Here is an 11,438-nt window from a genome sequence, read left to right on the forward strand (position 1 = left end):
AATTAAAAAAGCAAATATCCGAGAGTGGTCTGAGCAACCGTATCGAAAGTACCTTCATAAATATTTATTCTAATCTAATAATGGAACAAACCCACAAATTTTAGATCTGGACAACCCAGTGTATACGTATGGATAAGCATACAATATTTGCATACTTAGGTGTACAATTTGTTAGCGGAATAGTCGCTATGAACTATCCTACTTGTATAATTATATATGTATATACACTACATTATTTTAGTGATGTGTATCTGTTCTTCACTGTTATGATCTGTGACTATGAAATATTCCAAGAATTTACAAATAAAGCACGATTGTGCGTAAATTATTAATATAAGTAAAGATGTAATTGTTTTTTTTTTTCAAATTAAGATTTGTAAAGTTGTAACCGTGATATATACTTTATTTTTCCAATCCGTGAAGGAATCGGAGAAATCAAGTGTTTGCTTCATTACACTTCCGGGATAGAAAAGTGGTAAAAAGTGTTTCAAGTGTTTTTGTTATTACACAGTTTGCTAACTTTTTCAATTCATTTTCTTATTTGAAAACATGAAAAATTTCTTCTGTAAAAAAGTAAAGTTTTTATTTTGAAATTTTAACGTTATATAAAATCAATATAGTGCATATTTTAAAACATGGAACACGATAGTATTCCCCTTTATAACAAAACATATTCCTAATAGTGCATTCTACAATGTATGTACAAGTTATTATATACAGATGCTGCTATAACTACACCGCGTGAATTCCATTTGTACAACTTGCACCACAATTAATGCAATTAAAATTTGCATCGGTAAAAATATTGGCTGACAAACAATAATAGCAATAGATGTGCCCGCAACCCATGTGATGAGGTAACGTTGGTCGTTCACCGCAGTAGGTACAAACAGTATTCGAAGTCATTGTAGTCAATTTATCCTCGACAGTATGTGCCCTCGCACTATTTGGTGTCATGTTGTGTATGCTTTTCAGGGCATTCTTAAAAATACGTTGAATTATTCTAAAATTGATTATCGGCAGCAATAGTCCCAATATTTCCTGTATATTCATGTATGTAAATAAAAAGTTATACTGTCGAAAACAATTTAATACAAAAATTTATTACCATGAAACCACCCCACAACAACTCGCGTGTGAGGTATTTGTATCCTATGTCACGTCGCTGATTGTGGCGTAAACTAATGTAATCCAAGCCTAGTAAATAATCAACGAAACTTGGTTGACGACCGGTTTTCAAGAAACGGAAAAAATTTAGCACAGAAAAGAGCAATGCTGTATTTTCGCCCCACTCGATTATTCTGTGCAGCCATTCAGTGCGTATACTTAATCGACGCTCATCCAAATTTTTTACGTATCTAGGAATTATTGTTAACATAAAATGTAAGAACAATCTTGGCACAGTCAAACGTTCTGGATCATAGGACAGAACAAGCAATTGCTGACCAAATGTAGAGCACTGTCTACCAACGGATCCAAACCAAATCGCCGATTGTATAAGCAAGTCCAATTCAGGTTGTATCTTCGCAAACAAGGTAGGCTGCAATGCAGCATTAAGTTTTCTTAAGTTTCTTTGAAAATGAAATGTCACTTACTGAAATTTCTTGTAAGTTCTCAAGTAATTTATTCCGTATTAGCCGTGTTATATCTCCATTCAGGTGAATGGCATCGATCTATGAAAACACAAGGAAAATTTTGATTATCCTATTTATACCAGATATTCACAAAATTATACCTGGTTGACACGCGGCACATACAAGTTTCTTTCAGCCATTCCACCTTTATATCAGTATGCCTATGTAAAAAAACAGGTAAAATAAATATTGCTTTGAACTATGCTCCTTTCAATAGGCTCAATTGCTAGATGAGACAAAATAAACGTTTTTGCGGTGAAAACAAAAAAGATAATGGGATCAAAACAGAATAAACAATAACGTGCTGCCACATAATTAAAAGAAATAGTTTAAATATCAGAAATATTCAACCTGATTGCTTAACCCAAACGAATTTCGAAAAAAGGAAATTGTGAATTTTGAATAAACAAAGTGTGAGGAACCATTATACATAAATGTAAGAATTTAAAATGTAAATTTAATGCCTTCTTGAAGCTTTGTTGCTCCAATCGTCCAACGCTATTTCTTCTACAATTCGGAAAGCGGTACTATGCATTGGTTGATAATTTGATTTACTTTGGCCCTTTATCTACTTTATTTAAACAACTTAAATTTTCACAAAACTCATACAACTTCCAACTGTCAAAAATTCAGTGGTTTCGAAGCTCGATTTTCTCATTCTAAAGTTTTTCTGAGGAAAAAATCCTCTCCGGGAGTTTGGAATTAGACAAATTTTTCATCCGTCTGATTGTCTTTTACTTTTTAATCATCAATTTACATTATGCAGTTGCAATACTTACATTTTAAAAACTAAAATTTTTAAATTTTTTGATAAGTAAATTCTGTGCTTCGTGCTTAGCTTTAAATGTTTATTTAAAACTTTCGAACATTGCTTTCTGGAAATGTGTTCATAGTGTCGCAGTTATTAACTGGGGTAGAAAATTTTGTGTAGATAAATATATATTTAGAGTTGCATTGAGACTGCCTATTCAACGCTCAGCATAAATGATCTATTAGGCTGAGTATAAACGCCATATAAAACTATTGATTATTGTTAGAAAGTAAAATATTGGTGGCATCCTTTGATGACATTTAAAAATAAAGGTGCTGGCAGCACAGTGGTAAAAATATTTGCCATTTATTCGGACTATAGTACAGATTTTATTTTCAAACGAAGTTTTAGTGTTAATTTATAAAAATGAGTTCACCAAGCAGCAAAAATAATAACGATGTAAGTGCTGCAAAGCAGCGAAAATCGTCTAAAACAAATTCAACGACGAAATCTACCAGTTTAGATACCCGTGCAGAATTGGCGGACTTGATTAAAAAAAAAGCCGAGACATCAGTAAGTGCATTTTATTTTGGTTGGTCAAGTTTTCTCCGTTAAATACTTATCTTTTTTCTAGGAGCAATTGGCCAATTTAGAAAGACAAATTTATGCCTTTGAAGGATCATACCTTGAAGACACGCAACTATGCGGCAATATAATACGTGGATGGGAGCGATACCTCACCTCCAACAAAGCCACAAATTCCAAAGCAGATAAACGAAATCGAAAATTCAAAGAAGCTGAACGCCTATTCTCAAAGTCAAGCATTACTTCAATGGCTATATGTAACCGTAAGTTGTATATGATAATTGCATACATTTTCTTTATATATTTATTTTATGTTATTGTAAGCTGAACGCGCGAGTGAGTCGGATTCTATAACAAATGAAGATTCGAGTGATAATCAAATAGCTATGAATCAAAATACAACAACGGCCCACGATGGACCCGCATCGATAAAAAGCACTGGCAAAGAAGAAAATAATGGTAGGTTGCTTGGTTTAGGGTAAGACTCCTAATCATTACGTTATTTTTGTTTACCGAGTAGATCGGGCAGCAACACCTACCCTACAACGTGATACTTTAAAGGATCCTAATATCCCAAGTGGAAACACTAATTCGAAGAATAAGCTTTCCGGCAACTCTAGTATATCAGCTAAAAAAAGTGGTCACATTAACAAAAAGATTAAACACCGATGATTAAGGGGAAAACCACGTTATTTCCGCAGCACTTAGCTGGATTTCTTTTGATGTCGACATTTATTTACCTCCAAATTAGGATGTTAAAACTTAAATATAGATCTTATAGCGTATTTCAACCTACTCATATTTTAAATTATAATTAGTAGTAAAAAAAATTAATTATAATTTCACATACTTTTCCTATTAGTTTTACTCAAAATACTACAAAATAAATGACTAATCCAATAATAAGCAATGTAACACCCATGCCACCTAACATTATATATTTATCCTCTACAAAACGACGCTCAATTAACTTCATAGTGTGATTAGATAGACCAAGGGTGCTGCCGATAGAATGGATTCGACGTTGAGCACCCTTTAGTGTTTCCCGCTGATTTATTAAACTAGTTAATATATTGCCTCCAGAAGCAATCATATCATCTACTCCTTGATGTGCATTGTTTAGTTGCGTGTGATGTTGCAAGGAATAGTCTATGTCTAGGCACGTTTCTGTTGCATTAGAATTGCTTGAAAAGCGGTGACTTAATAGCTGCTCACGTTCGGAAATTTCTACCAAGCGCCGCTGTCGTTTTTCCCGATAAAGTTGCAATGAACCCTGTAAATGTCGAATATCATATTTTAACTGGTCGATACGCATTTTTGCACTTGGGCGTTGAGAAGCCGGTACTTTATAAAGTAACACATCTAGACGGTCACAGTTCCTTAACAAAATTTAAAATATAATTACAAAGGGCGCACAAATCTCGTTTAAAGCAACTTACGAATTTGCAGCAGTAATTTTCATTTGAATATCATTCTCAACATTTGTCGTGTCAGGACCGTTTGTTTGCGCCAACTTCTGGAAATTCTGCTCGATTTCCTGCAGCATTCGATTCGTTTGGTGATAAAGTGGTTCCATGTTAGCAATTTAGAAAGATGAAATTTTTAAGACCGCCTTTCACAAGTGCAATCATTTATTATGACGTGTGTTTGCACTTAACATACCTGTACTAGTTTCCAGGGTTGCATTAATTATCGATATTAGTAACTTTTTTTCGGCTTAATGTTCCTTCACTATTCGACACAACCGTTGTACAGATTCAATGGACATTGTACAATGGATGCAACTTACCATAAAAAATATCTCAGTAGGGACATGTCGTAAATTGTTACCATAAATAGAATTTTGTTGTACTGTCCTTGTATCCAGGCAAATTCATGAGTTCACTAGCAACACAACAACACTTAAAGATATTTTGGTTTTGCAATTTTGTAGCTTGATTGTCAAAATTTAAATGAGAACGTAAACAATCAATCAGGCAACAACGAAGAAGTAGTACAGTTTAACACTCCATCAGCAAATCGCAAGAAAATAAACAAATCAGCTGCTATAGCTAAGCCACCTCGTGTGAATTCGTCTTGCCTTCGAGTGATGCAAAATTTTGATAATGGGATATTACAATTTTTAATGGAGTATATCCACGCCACATATATAATATGTATTTTGGTTACAAAATGCTGACGGGAACATTTTCTAGCTAGCTGGGAACACCTCGATTGAGAATTACCAATCCAATAATTAAAATGTAGAGTAAAATTTTTCTGTTCCGAATCAATGGACAGAAATATTTATTCATTTGCATGATTAAAACTGTAATTACGCTGAAATAGACAGTTTAGTTTAGTAGATTATATTTTGTATTTGCTGGGGATTAGTCTATAGTGGAATTGATACAAGGCGAATCGAGAGGCTGATTTGTTTATCATTTCATTCTTCGAATTGATACTTTCAAACATCAACAAGTCGATACGCTGAAATCAATTACTATGGTGAATTCCAATTCAACATATTTATGTCTGTTTGTATTTTATAGTATGTTATTATTGACATCAAATAGTATACCAAAACATTTTTTTGACATATTTTTTAGTAGTAGTGTGACACCAAAGTAAGCGTCTTAAAAAAAGATAGGTAGTTCAAACAAAGATAGATGGTAGGTCAACAGGATTTTGGCTCTTCAGGAGATCTGAAACGAAAAAGTCAAACTGATTATTATTCTGTAGGCTTGTCATTCTGACAGATGCTACTTTCGTTTCTTTTCAGCTCTAACTTTCCATACTACAGTCTGATTTCCACCCGAAAAACAAAGTGGGTCCGCCATTTTGTTATTTTTCAACAAAATTTTCGTATTGTAGCACCATCGATCGCATTTATTTTCTTAAACAAAATTCCTATAAAATATTTATAAAAACTGAGTATTAGACCAAACTAGTACCTTAAATTTAAGATAGTTTAGAATACGAATGTATTTGGAAAGAGATGTATGACGTTTTTTACGTAAGTTATGTTATATTTTGAAAATAACCTAAATGTACATTCAAATATATATATATATATATATAAATGAATACAAACAAATAACTTCAAAGTAATTTTAATTTAAGAACAACATTTAAAACAAACACAAAATGTAGCACATTTCGTGTGCTTAGGTAAAGTTTGTTTTAAACTTTCTTTTTGTTTCAAAACTGATTTTAACCGAGGCTGCATAAGATCTACAAGTTTTTTGGTATATTCCTAATTCTCTTATAAAGCTCTTTAAAACTTGTTGATGCAGTGCATCAAGCCTTGTCAGTGAGGTGTAGTCACTGATTGGTATCGTCTATCTGACGGTAAATTGAATACTGAAAGCGGCGTCTTCCCAAAACAGCTACTTTATTTTTCGCGATTTTTACCAGTCTGACGTCAGGCTCCTGTCCAATACAATTTTTGTTGTAAATCTGCTTAAAGTTTCTTTCAATTTATTTTGTGTACATGATGAAAAATTATGTATCTTTAAATACACATTTAAGTGTTTTTGAAAATGTTAATTAAAAAAATTTAAAAAATATTTTCATTTTTTTCAGTGGAGACTGATGACATGATTAGGCATATCGAACGGTTGTCATTCCTATTGTTCGCGAATTTTTTTGCATACCTAACTCGGCGGCGATTATCCAGCTGATTTTCTTATCACAAATATATAAACACGTTCAAAGTTCATCTATTGTTTAACATTTTCTGATTTTACTTAATCATATGTTTAATAAATTTATGAAGGGATAAAAAAATGGCTTCCACAGGCCTTTTAGTTATTTCCAATATAAAACAAGTCGGAACATCGCTGCGAGCTATAGAGAAGTATGTAGGTAAAATATATATACACCTCAATATTCAGGCGGAAAAATGTCAACCAATGCCGACCTGGGGTCATTTGATATCTCAATTGTATGTGGACCATAATCGATCGTGTAATAGAAGCTTGAAAATGAGTATATTGGTAGGGTCATTGAGAGGTCAGGGTATCAATGCTTTGCAAATAAATCCTGTCGATATGCTATTTTGCGATAGTTACTATCCCGAACTTTGCGAACGTATGCGACAGCATTTTGATATACCCAGTCAACCAATTTACTTAGAACAAGAGTCAAACCCGGCCATAGATATTAGCGAATACCAAAGTTTCAAAGATTCTCAAAAAATGTATGATACAGTAGTAGTTGGTGGAACTTTTGACCGTATACATGCAGGTCACAAGATATTCCTCACACAGGCGGTAGTTCGTTGCTGTCGCCGACTGGTAGTCGGTGTAACTACGGAGGGAATGAATAAATGTAAGTTTGAGTATAGCTAAACAAATAAAATATATAATAGTTATATTTCGCAGCTAAAACGCTTTCGGAATTGATACTACCTGTGGGGAAACGAATAGAAGAGATACGGGGATTTCTTACGGAAATTGACGCGAGTTTACAATACGAAGTCGTTCCAATCGATGACCCATTTGGGCCAACACTAACCGATCCAGATATGGATATGATAGTGGTGAGCGCCGAAACGCAAAGAGGTGGTCAGAAAGTAAATGAGCTACGAACTAAGAATAACTTGCGACCGCTTGAAATATATTGTATAAACATTGTAGAATCCAGTGAAATGGGCGGTGGTCCGAAAGAAAAGAAAGTAAGTTCAAGCAATACACGTATCGACTTGTTAGGAACTCGACTAAAACAGCCTGAGGTTAGTAAACTGTTCATGCAACCTTTGGGGATATATTTAATTATATATTTACTAAATGTTTCAAATATAGCCCCGTCCTAACTTATATGACGTGCCCTATGTAATTGGTCTTACTGGTGGCATAGCTTCTGGGAAAAGTATTATGTGTAATCGGCTGCTTAAAAAAGGTGCGCAAGTGTTGGATTGTGACAAGATTGCACATCAAATTTACGAACCTGACCAAGTTTGTTACAATAAAATAATTGATCACTTTGGTAGTGGCATTATCGACGTAGATAAGCGTATTAATCGTCAAAAACTTAGCCAAATTGTATTTAATGATTCGAAGCAATTAGAAGCTTTAAATAATATTGTATGGCCAGAACTTTTAGTAGAGGTTAAGCGTCGTATACGTGCGGTTCACGATCAACATCAGTGCGACGTTGTTGTAATCGAAGCGGCTATATTATTAAAAGCCGGCTGGGACAATGAGTGTCATGAAGTATGGTCAACTGTAGTGCCACCTGAACTTGCTGTGCAACGTATCGTGCAACGCAATAACTTAAGTGAGGAGGACGCACGAAAACGAGTCGCAAGTCAAATGGAGAACAGTGAGGTAGTGTCCAAATCGCACATTGTGTTTAGTTCCCAATGGTCAGATGAATTTACCCAACAGCAAGTAGACAAAGCCTGGTCTATACTAATGAAGGATATAGAAAAGCGGAAACAAAAACAATCATCTAGTGACGATAGTTCCATTAATAATAGCAGACTTTGATATAAGTGCAATACTTGTACTCATACATTTAAATTTTTATCTTTGATATTAAATAGTTATGGCGGAATGCTATTATATGCCAAGTAATGTAAATTGGGTAAATATGGAATAAATATTAAATACATTCAACACATAATTCGAACTATTTAATACTATGTTTTATTGCATCTTAACAAGACACCAATATTACTGTATAGTGTAGTTCGGCCTTGAATCAGTTTATCTTGTTGAAAACAGTAGAAAAGCTTCTGGCAATAATTTTGCAATATAATTTACAGATGTTTAGATTGAGAACTATTAATGGCTTTCGCCTTTTTTGCCGGCAACTCGTTTGAAGTCTGTCATTTTTGTTGTCGTAATAGGTGATCCTATGAAAGCAATATAATCAATTTGTGTAACATCTCCACCAGATTGATTATTCCGCACATATATTTGAATATTTTGCACATTTTGAAATTTTACGTAACGCAGATTAATTTGTTGACCATTTTCGAGTTCCTTAGGCTCCAATCTAAACAACAAAGTAGTAAAAAATCATAAAAATACATGTACAAAAAATTATATAAATCCTTACGTTAGGTTTTGTACACTAGTCATAGATTCTGCCATGTCAAAATCAATTGTACGGGGTTGATTGATAAACAACTTAATTTCTTTAGGTCCTAAATGTGGTGGTGCCTTGAATTTCAAAGAGTGTATTTTGACTAGCTGATTAAATGTAACTGACAAAATTAATTGCTCGTCACAATCAGACTGGAGATAACCCCCATTCGATGTAAGACAATGGCTTAGGCAATGGTCATCGGCTTCGTTCAAACACTCGCATTCCTGTTTCGATATGAATGTATTCAGCTCCATCTAAAATATACATGAATTGCAACATTTTTGATTTTTATAAATATATAATTTGCACACACGAGTCCTTGTCCATAATCTTCTCCTGTCTCGTCTCCCCCGCTAGAGCCGATGTGCTCTTGTATTTTATTTTCCAGAACCATTATATCCGCACCTTGCACGCGATCAATTTTTGTCTAAAAACCGAACTTTTTTAGTTAATCATATGTATATTATTAATTGCTTTTTTTTATACCCGATTACGATAAAAAATGAATGTAGGCATAGCTGAAACACCTTGGATGGCAGCCGTGTCTTGGCATTTATCGACGTCCACTTTCAGGAAAATCGCTTTTGGATATTTGGTAGGAAGCATTTCAAAATGTGGAGCAATGCGCTGGCATGGACCACACCTACGGTGTTTAGATACAAATCAAGTAATTTCTCCAAATTTAGATAAATACGTTTACTTACCAACTTGCAGTAAAATCTACTACCACAAGGCGGATTCCAGCTGAACTAAGCTCTGTCTGAAAGTGAGCATCGTCATTGATTACACGTACACTCATATTGAAGATTTTATTTTAAAAATATTTTCCTTAATTGAAAATCTGACTATTTTCTGGAATTCTTTACCGAATAAATTCGCAAAACCTGTAGTAATCTATGACCTGACAACCACGATGACTGGCAGTTCATTTGATTGCACAGGGTTGCACTTTATAATATTAAAATTTCTAAAATAGGAAACTATAAGTACGTTCACAAATGCATTAATTACCAATAAACCCACAAAATTAATCTACCCGTTCACAATACTGTTTTGAAAGAAAAATGAAAGAAATTATTTTGGTAGAATATTTCAGTGGTTTTGGTGTGTTTAATTATTATTAACGATAGCTAATTTAGAAGTAGAAGGAATAGCTAATTTAATTGCACAATAGGCTGCTAATAATGAATAGTTGGAGGAAATCCGTAGACGGTGTTACATGAATGCATAGTTAATACTACCTAACAAACATTTTATTAGAATTATGTCTATAAATCTGTTTTCTTTGCTGGCATCCATATTAATTAGTATTTACTTTGACGTTTTTCTTTACACGCGCAAAAATAATTATCTATTATACAGAAAACACAGGGTTGTATATCAAAAAGTATGGATATTATCTAGGATTATTTTTTAATCTCATATTTTGGGAGACAAATTTTGTTTGGGTAATCTCACTTTTTAATTACGGATTGGGAGCTAAGCACGAAAAAGTATACTTATGTATATGTGAATGTATTATATGGTTGAAACAGATAAGAAAACGAAAAATTTCCTGAATGAAAAAAGAAACGAACGAACATCTGATTGCTGTAACTCTAAATTCGCACAATAAATTTTCACTTATTTTTGAGTTCTGTTGAAGGTTGATGGAAAATTGTAGGAAATGCTCAATTAAGTTTTCCAGGTTCAAACATGGAACACGAAATGATAGAAAACGTTTTTTAATAGCGGTTGTCCCTCCGCTCTGGATTACTGGATGTCTAGGATACTGCAGACAACTTCGCTGAATTGATTGTCTCACTTAAGGCATCTGTCGTCGAAATTGTGCAGACAGTTGCTAACGCCGAACGGTGTAACCGTGGCATCCTAATGGCATCAATAGAGAGACGATACGGGGGTTGACCACAGCAGGGGGTTGACCACCAGATGGAAACTGTTTTCGCTGTTGCCGATATACGCAGTTTAGCATATTTGGAAACAGCAGACTTATTAAAAAATATGAAGTGCCAGGCATTCATTAGAGGCTTACGAGATTCGGACACGAAGCGGACAGTATACCAAACAGCGAAGGGGCGTTTGTTGAAGCAGTGTTCTTTATACTGACACAAGAAACCGCAGCTCCCCTAAGCAAACCACTACGCAAACTCTATCGGGTTGATGTTGCAGAGTATACTTCGACGGAGAAACCCATTTCAAATGAAACGACTCAGCAGTTCGGATGTAAGGTGTTGCAACTGCTGTAAAACTGGGAATATTGCACGCAATTGCAGAATACCACGGAGGTATTGTTATTAGTGTTGCTTTCAAAATTTAACAGGCGGCACTACATTTTTATTGTAAGGTTTAATTTAAGACTCATAACTCTGAAAATCACTATATTCACCAGCCAT

General features: G+C 34.2%; 5 protein-coding genes across 5 annotated transcripts; 2 read left to right on the plus strand and 3 right to left on the minus strand.

Annotated features, from left to right (window-relative positions):
- Positions 1 to 557: 557 nt before the first annotated feature.
- LOC129240335 (peroxisome biogenesis factor 2) lies at positions 558 to 1,885 on the minus strand. Its single transcript, XM_054876080.1, has 4 exons — positions 1,736 to 1,885; positions 1,596 to 1,673; positions 1,109 to 1,540; positions 558 to 1,041 (listed from the first exon to the last, which is right to left on the minus strand). The coding sequence occupies exons 1-4, from the start codon at positions 1,772 to 1,774 to the stop codon at positions 733 to 735; spliced, it is 858 nt and encodes a 285-aa protein (XP_054732055.1). The 5' UTR covers positions 1,775 to 1,885; the 3' UTR covers positions 558 to 732.
- LOC129240333 (bifunctional coenzyme A synthase) lies at positions 766 to 8,583 on the plus strand. Its single transcript, XM_054876078.1, has 4 exons — positions 766 to 857; positions 6,535 to 7,281; positions 7,335 to 7,684; positions 7,755 to 8,583. The coding sequence occupies exons 2-4, from the start codon at positions 6,738 to 6,740 to the stop codon at positions 8,439 to 8,441; spliced, it is 1,581 nt and encodes a 526-aa protein (XP_054732053.1). The 5' UTR covers positions 766 to 857; positions 6,535 to 6,737; the 3' UTR covers positions 8,442 to 8,583.
- LOC129240336 (chromatin modification-related protein MEAF6) lies at positions 2,725 to 3,649 on the plus strand. The gene is made up of 4 exons (XM_054876081.1): positions 2,725 to 2,958; positions 3,020 to 3,233; positions 3,295 to 3,429; positions 3,491 to 3,649. Exons 1-4 carry the CDS (start codon positions 2,812 to 2,814, stop codon positions 3,640 to 3,642), a joined length of 648 nt encoding a protein of 215 aa, XP_054732056.1. The 5' UTR covers positions 2,725 to 2,811; the 3' UTR covers positions 3,643 to 3,649.
- On the minus strand, positions 3,643 to 4,606 carry LOC129240337 (probable Golgi SNAP receptor complex member 2). Its single transcript, XM_054876082.1, has 2 exons — positions 4,410 to 4,606; positions 3,643 to 4,349 (listed from the first exon to the last, which is right to left on the minus strand). The coding sequence occupies exons 1-2, from the start codon at positions 4,544 to 4,546 to the stop codon at positions 3,839 to 3,841; spliced, it is 648 nt and encodes a 215-aa protein (XP_054732057.1). The 5' UTR covers positions 4,547 to 4,606; the 3' UTR covers positions 3,643 to 3,838.
- LOC129240334 (thioredoxin-like protein 1) lies at positions 8,578 to 9,973 on the minus strand. Its single transcript, XM_054876079.1, has 5 exons — positions 9,750 to 9,973; positions 9,532 to 9,688; positions 9,359 to 9,472; positions 9,016 to 9,299; positions 8,578 to 8,952 (listed from the first exon to the last, which is right to left on the minus strand). The coding sequence occupies exons 1-5, from the start codon at positions 9,842 to 9,844 to the stop codon at positions 8,739 to 8,741; spliced, it is 864 nt and encodes a 287-aa protein (XP_054732054.1). The 5' UTR covers positions 9,845 to 9,973; the 3' UTR covers positions 8,578 to 8,738.
- Positions 9,974 to 11,438: the final 1,465 nt, after the last annotated feature.

Source organism: Anastrepha obliqua, chromosome 3 (genome assembly GCF_027943255.1).
Source record: "Anastrepha obliqua isolate idAnaObli1 chromosome 3, idAnaObli1_1.0, whole genome shotgun sequence".
NCBI classification, from domain to species: domain Eukaryota; kingdom Metazoa; phylum Arthropoda; class Insecta; order Diptera; family Tephritidae; genus Anastrepha; species Anastrepha obliqua.

What these genes read in the sequence shown, in the direction of transcription:
- LOC129240335 (XM_054876080.1), bottom strand. Translation starts at nt 1,774, where the DNA reads ATGGCTGAAAGAAACTTGTATGTGCCGCGTGTCAACCAG. An exon ending in ATGTGCCGCGTGTCAACCAG is followed by an intron (nt 1,674 to 1,735) that starts GTATAATTTTGT and finishes GTGTTTTCATAG; the next exon opens with ATCGATGCCATTCACCTGAA. An exon ending in AGAACTTACAAGAAATTTCA is followed by an intron (nt 1,541 to 1,595) that starts GTAAGTGACATT and finishes GCTGCATTGCAG; the next exon opens with CCTACCTTGTTTGCGAAGAT.
- LOC129240336 (XM_054876081.1), top strand. Translation starts at nt 2,812, where the DNA reads ATGAGTTCACCAAGCAGCAAAAATAATAACGATGTAAGTGCTGCAAAG. An exon ending in AAAAAAAAGCCGAGACATCA is followed by an intron (nt 2,959 to 3,019) that starts GTAAGTGCATTT and finishes TCTTTTTTCTAG; the next exon opens with GAGCAATTGGCCAATTTAGA. An exon ending in TGGCAAAGAAGAAAATAATG is followed by an intron (nt 3,430 to 3,490) that starts GTAGGTTGCTTG and finishes TTTACCGAGTAG; the next exon opens with ATCGGGCAGCAACACCTACC.
- LOC129240337 (XM_054876082.1), bottom strand. Translation starts at nt 4,546, where the DNA reads ATGGAACCACTTTATCACCAAACGAATCGAATGCTGCAGGAAATCGAG. An exon ending in AAAATTACTGCTGCAAATTC is followed by an intron (nt 4,350 to 4,409) that starts GTAAGTTGCTTT and finishes AATTTTGTTAAG; the next exon opens with GAACTGTGACCGTCTAGATG.
- LOC129240333 (XM_054876078.1), top strand. Translation starts at nt 6,738, where the DNA reads ATGGCTTCCACAGGCCTTTTAGTTATTTCCAATATAAAACAAGTCGGA. An exon ending in TACGGAGGGAATGAATAAAT is followed by an intron (nt 7,282 to 7,334) that starts GTAAGTTTGAGT and finishes TATATTTCGCAG; the next exon opens with CTAAAACGCTTTCGGAATTG. An exon ending in CTCGACTAAAACAGCCTGAG is followed by an intron (nt 7,685 to 7,754) that starts GTTAGTAAACTG and finishes TTTCAAATATAG; the next exon opens with CCCCGTCCTAACTTATATGA.
- LOC129240334 (XM_054876079.1), bottom strand. Translation starts at nt 9,844, where the DNA reads ATGAGTGTACGTGTAATCAATGACGATGCTCACTTTCAGACAGAGCTT. An exon ending in TCATTTTTTATCGTAATCGG is followed by an intron (nt 9,473 to 9,531) that starts GTATAAAAAAAA and finishes TTCGGTTTTTAG; the next exon opens with ACAAAAATTGATCGCGTGCA. An exon ending in AAGATTATGGACAAGGACTC is followed by an intron (nt 9,300 to 9,358) that starts GTGTGTGCAAAT and finishes TGTATATTTTAG; the next exon opens with ATGGAGCTGAATACATTCAT.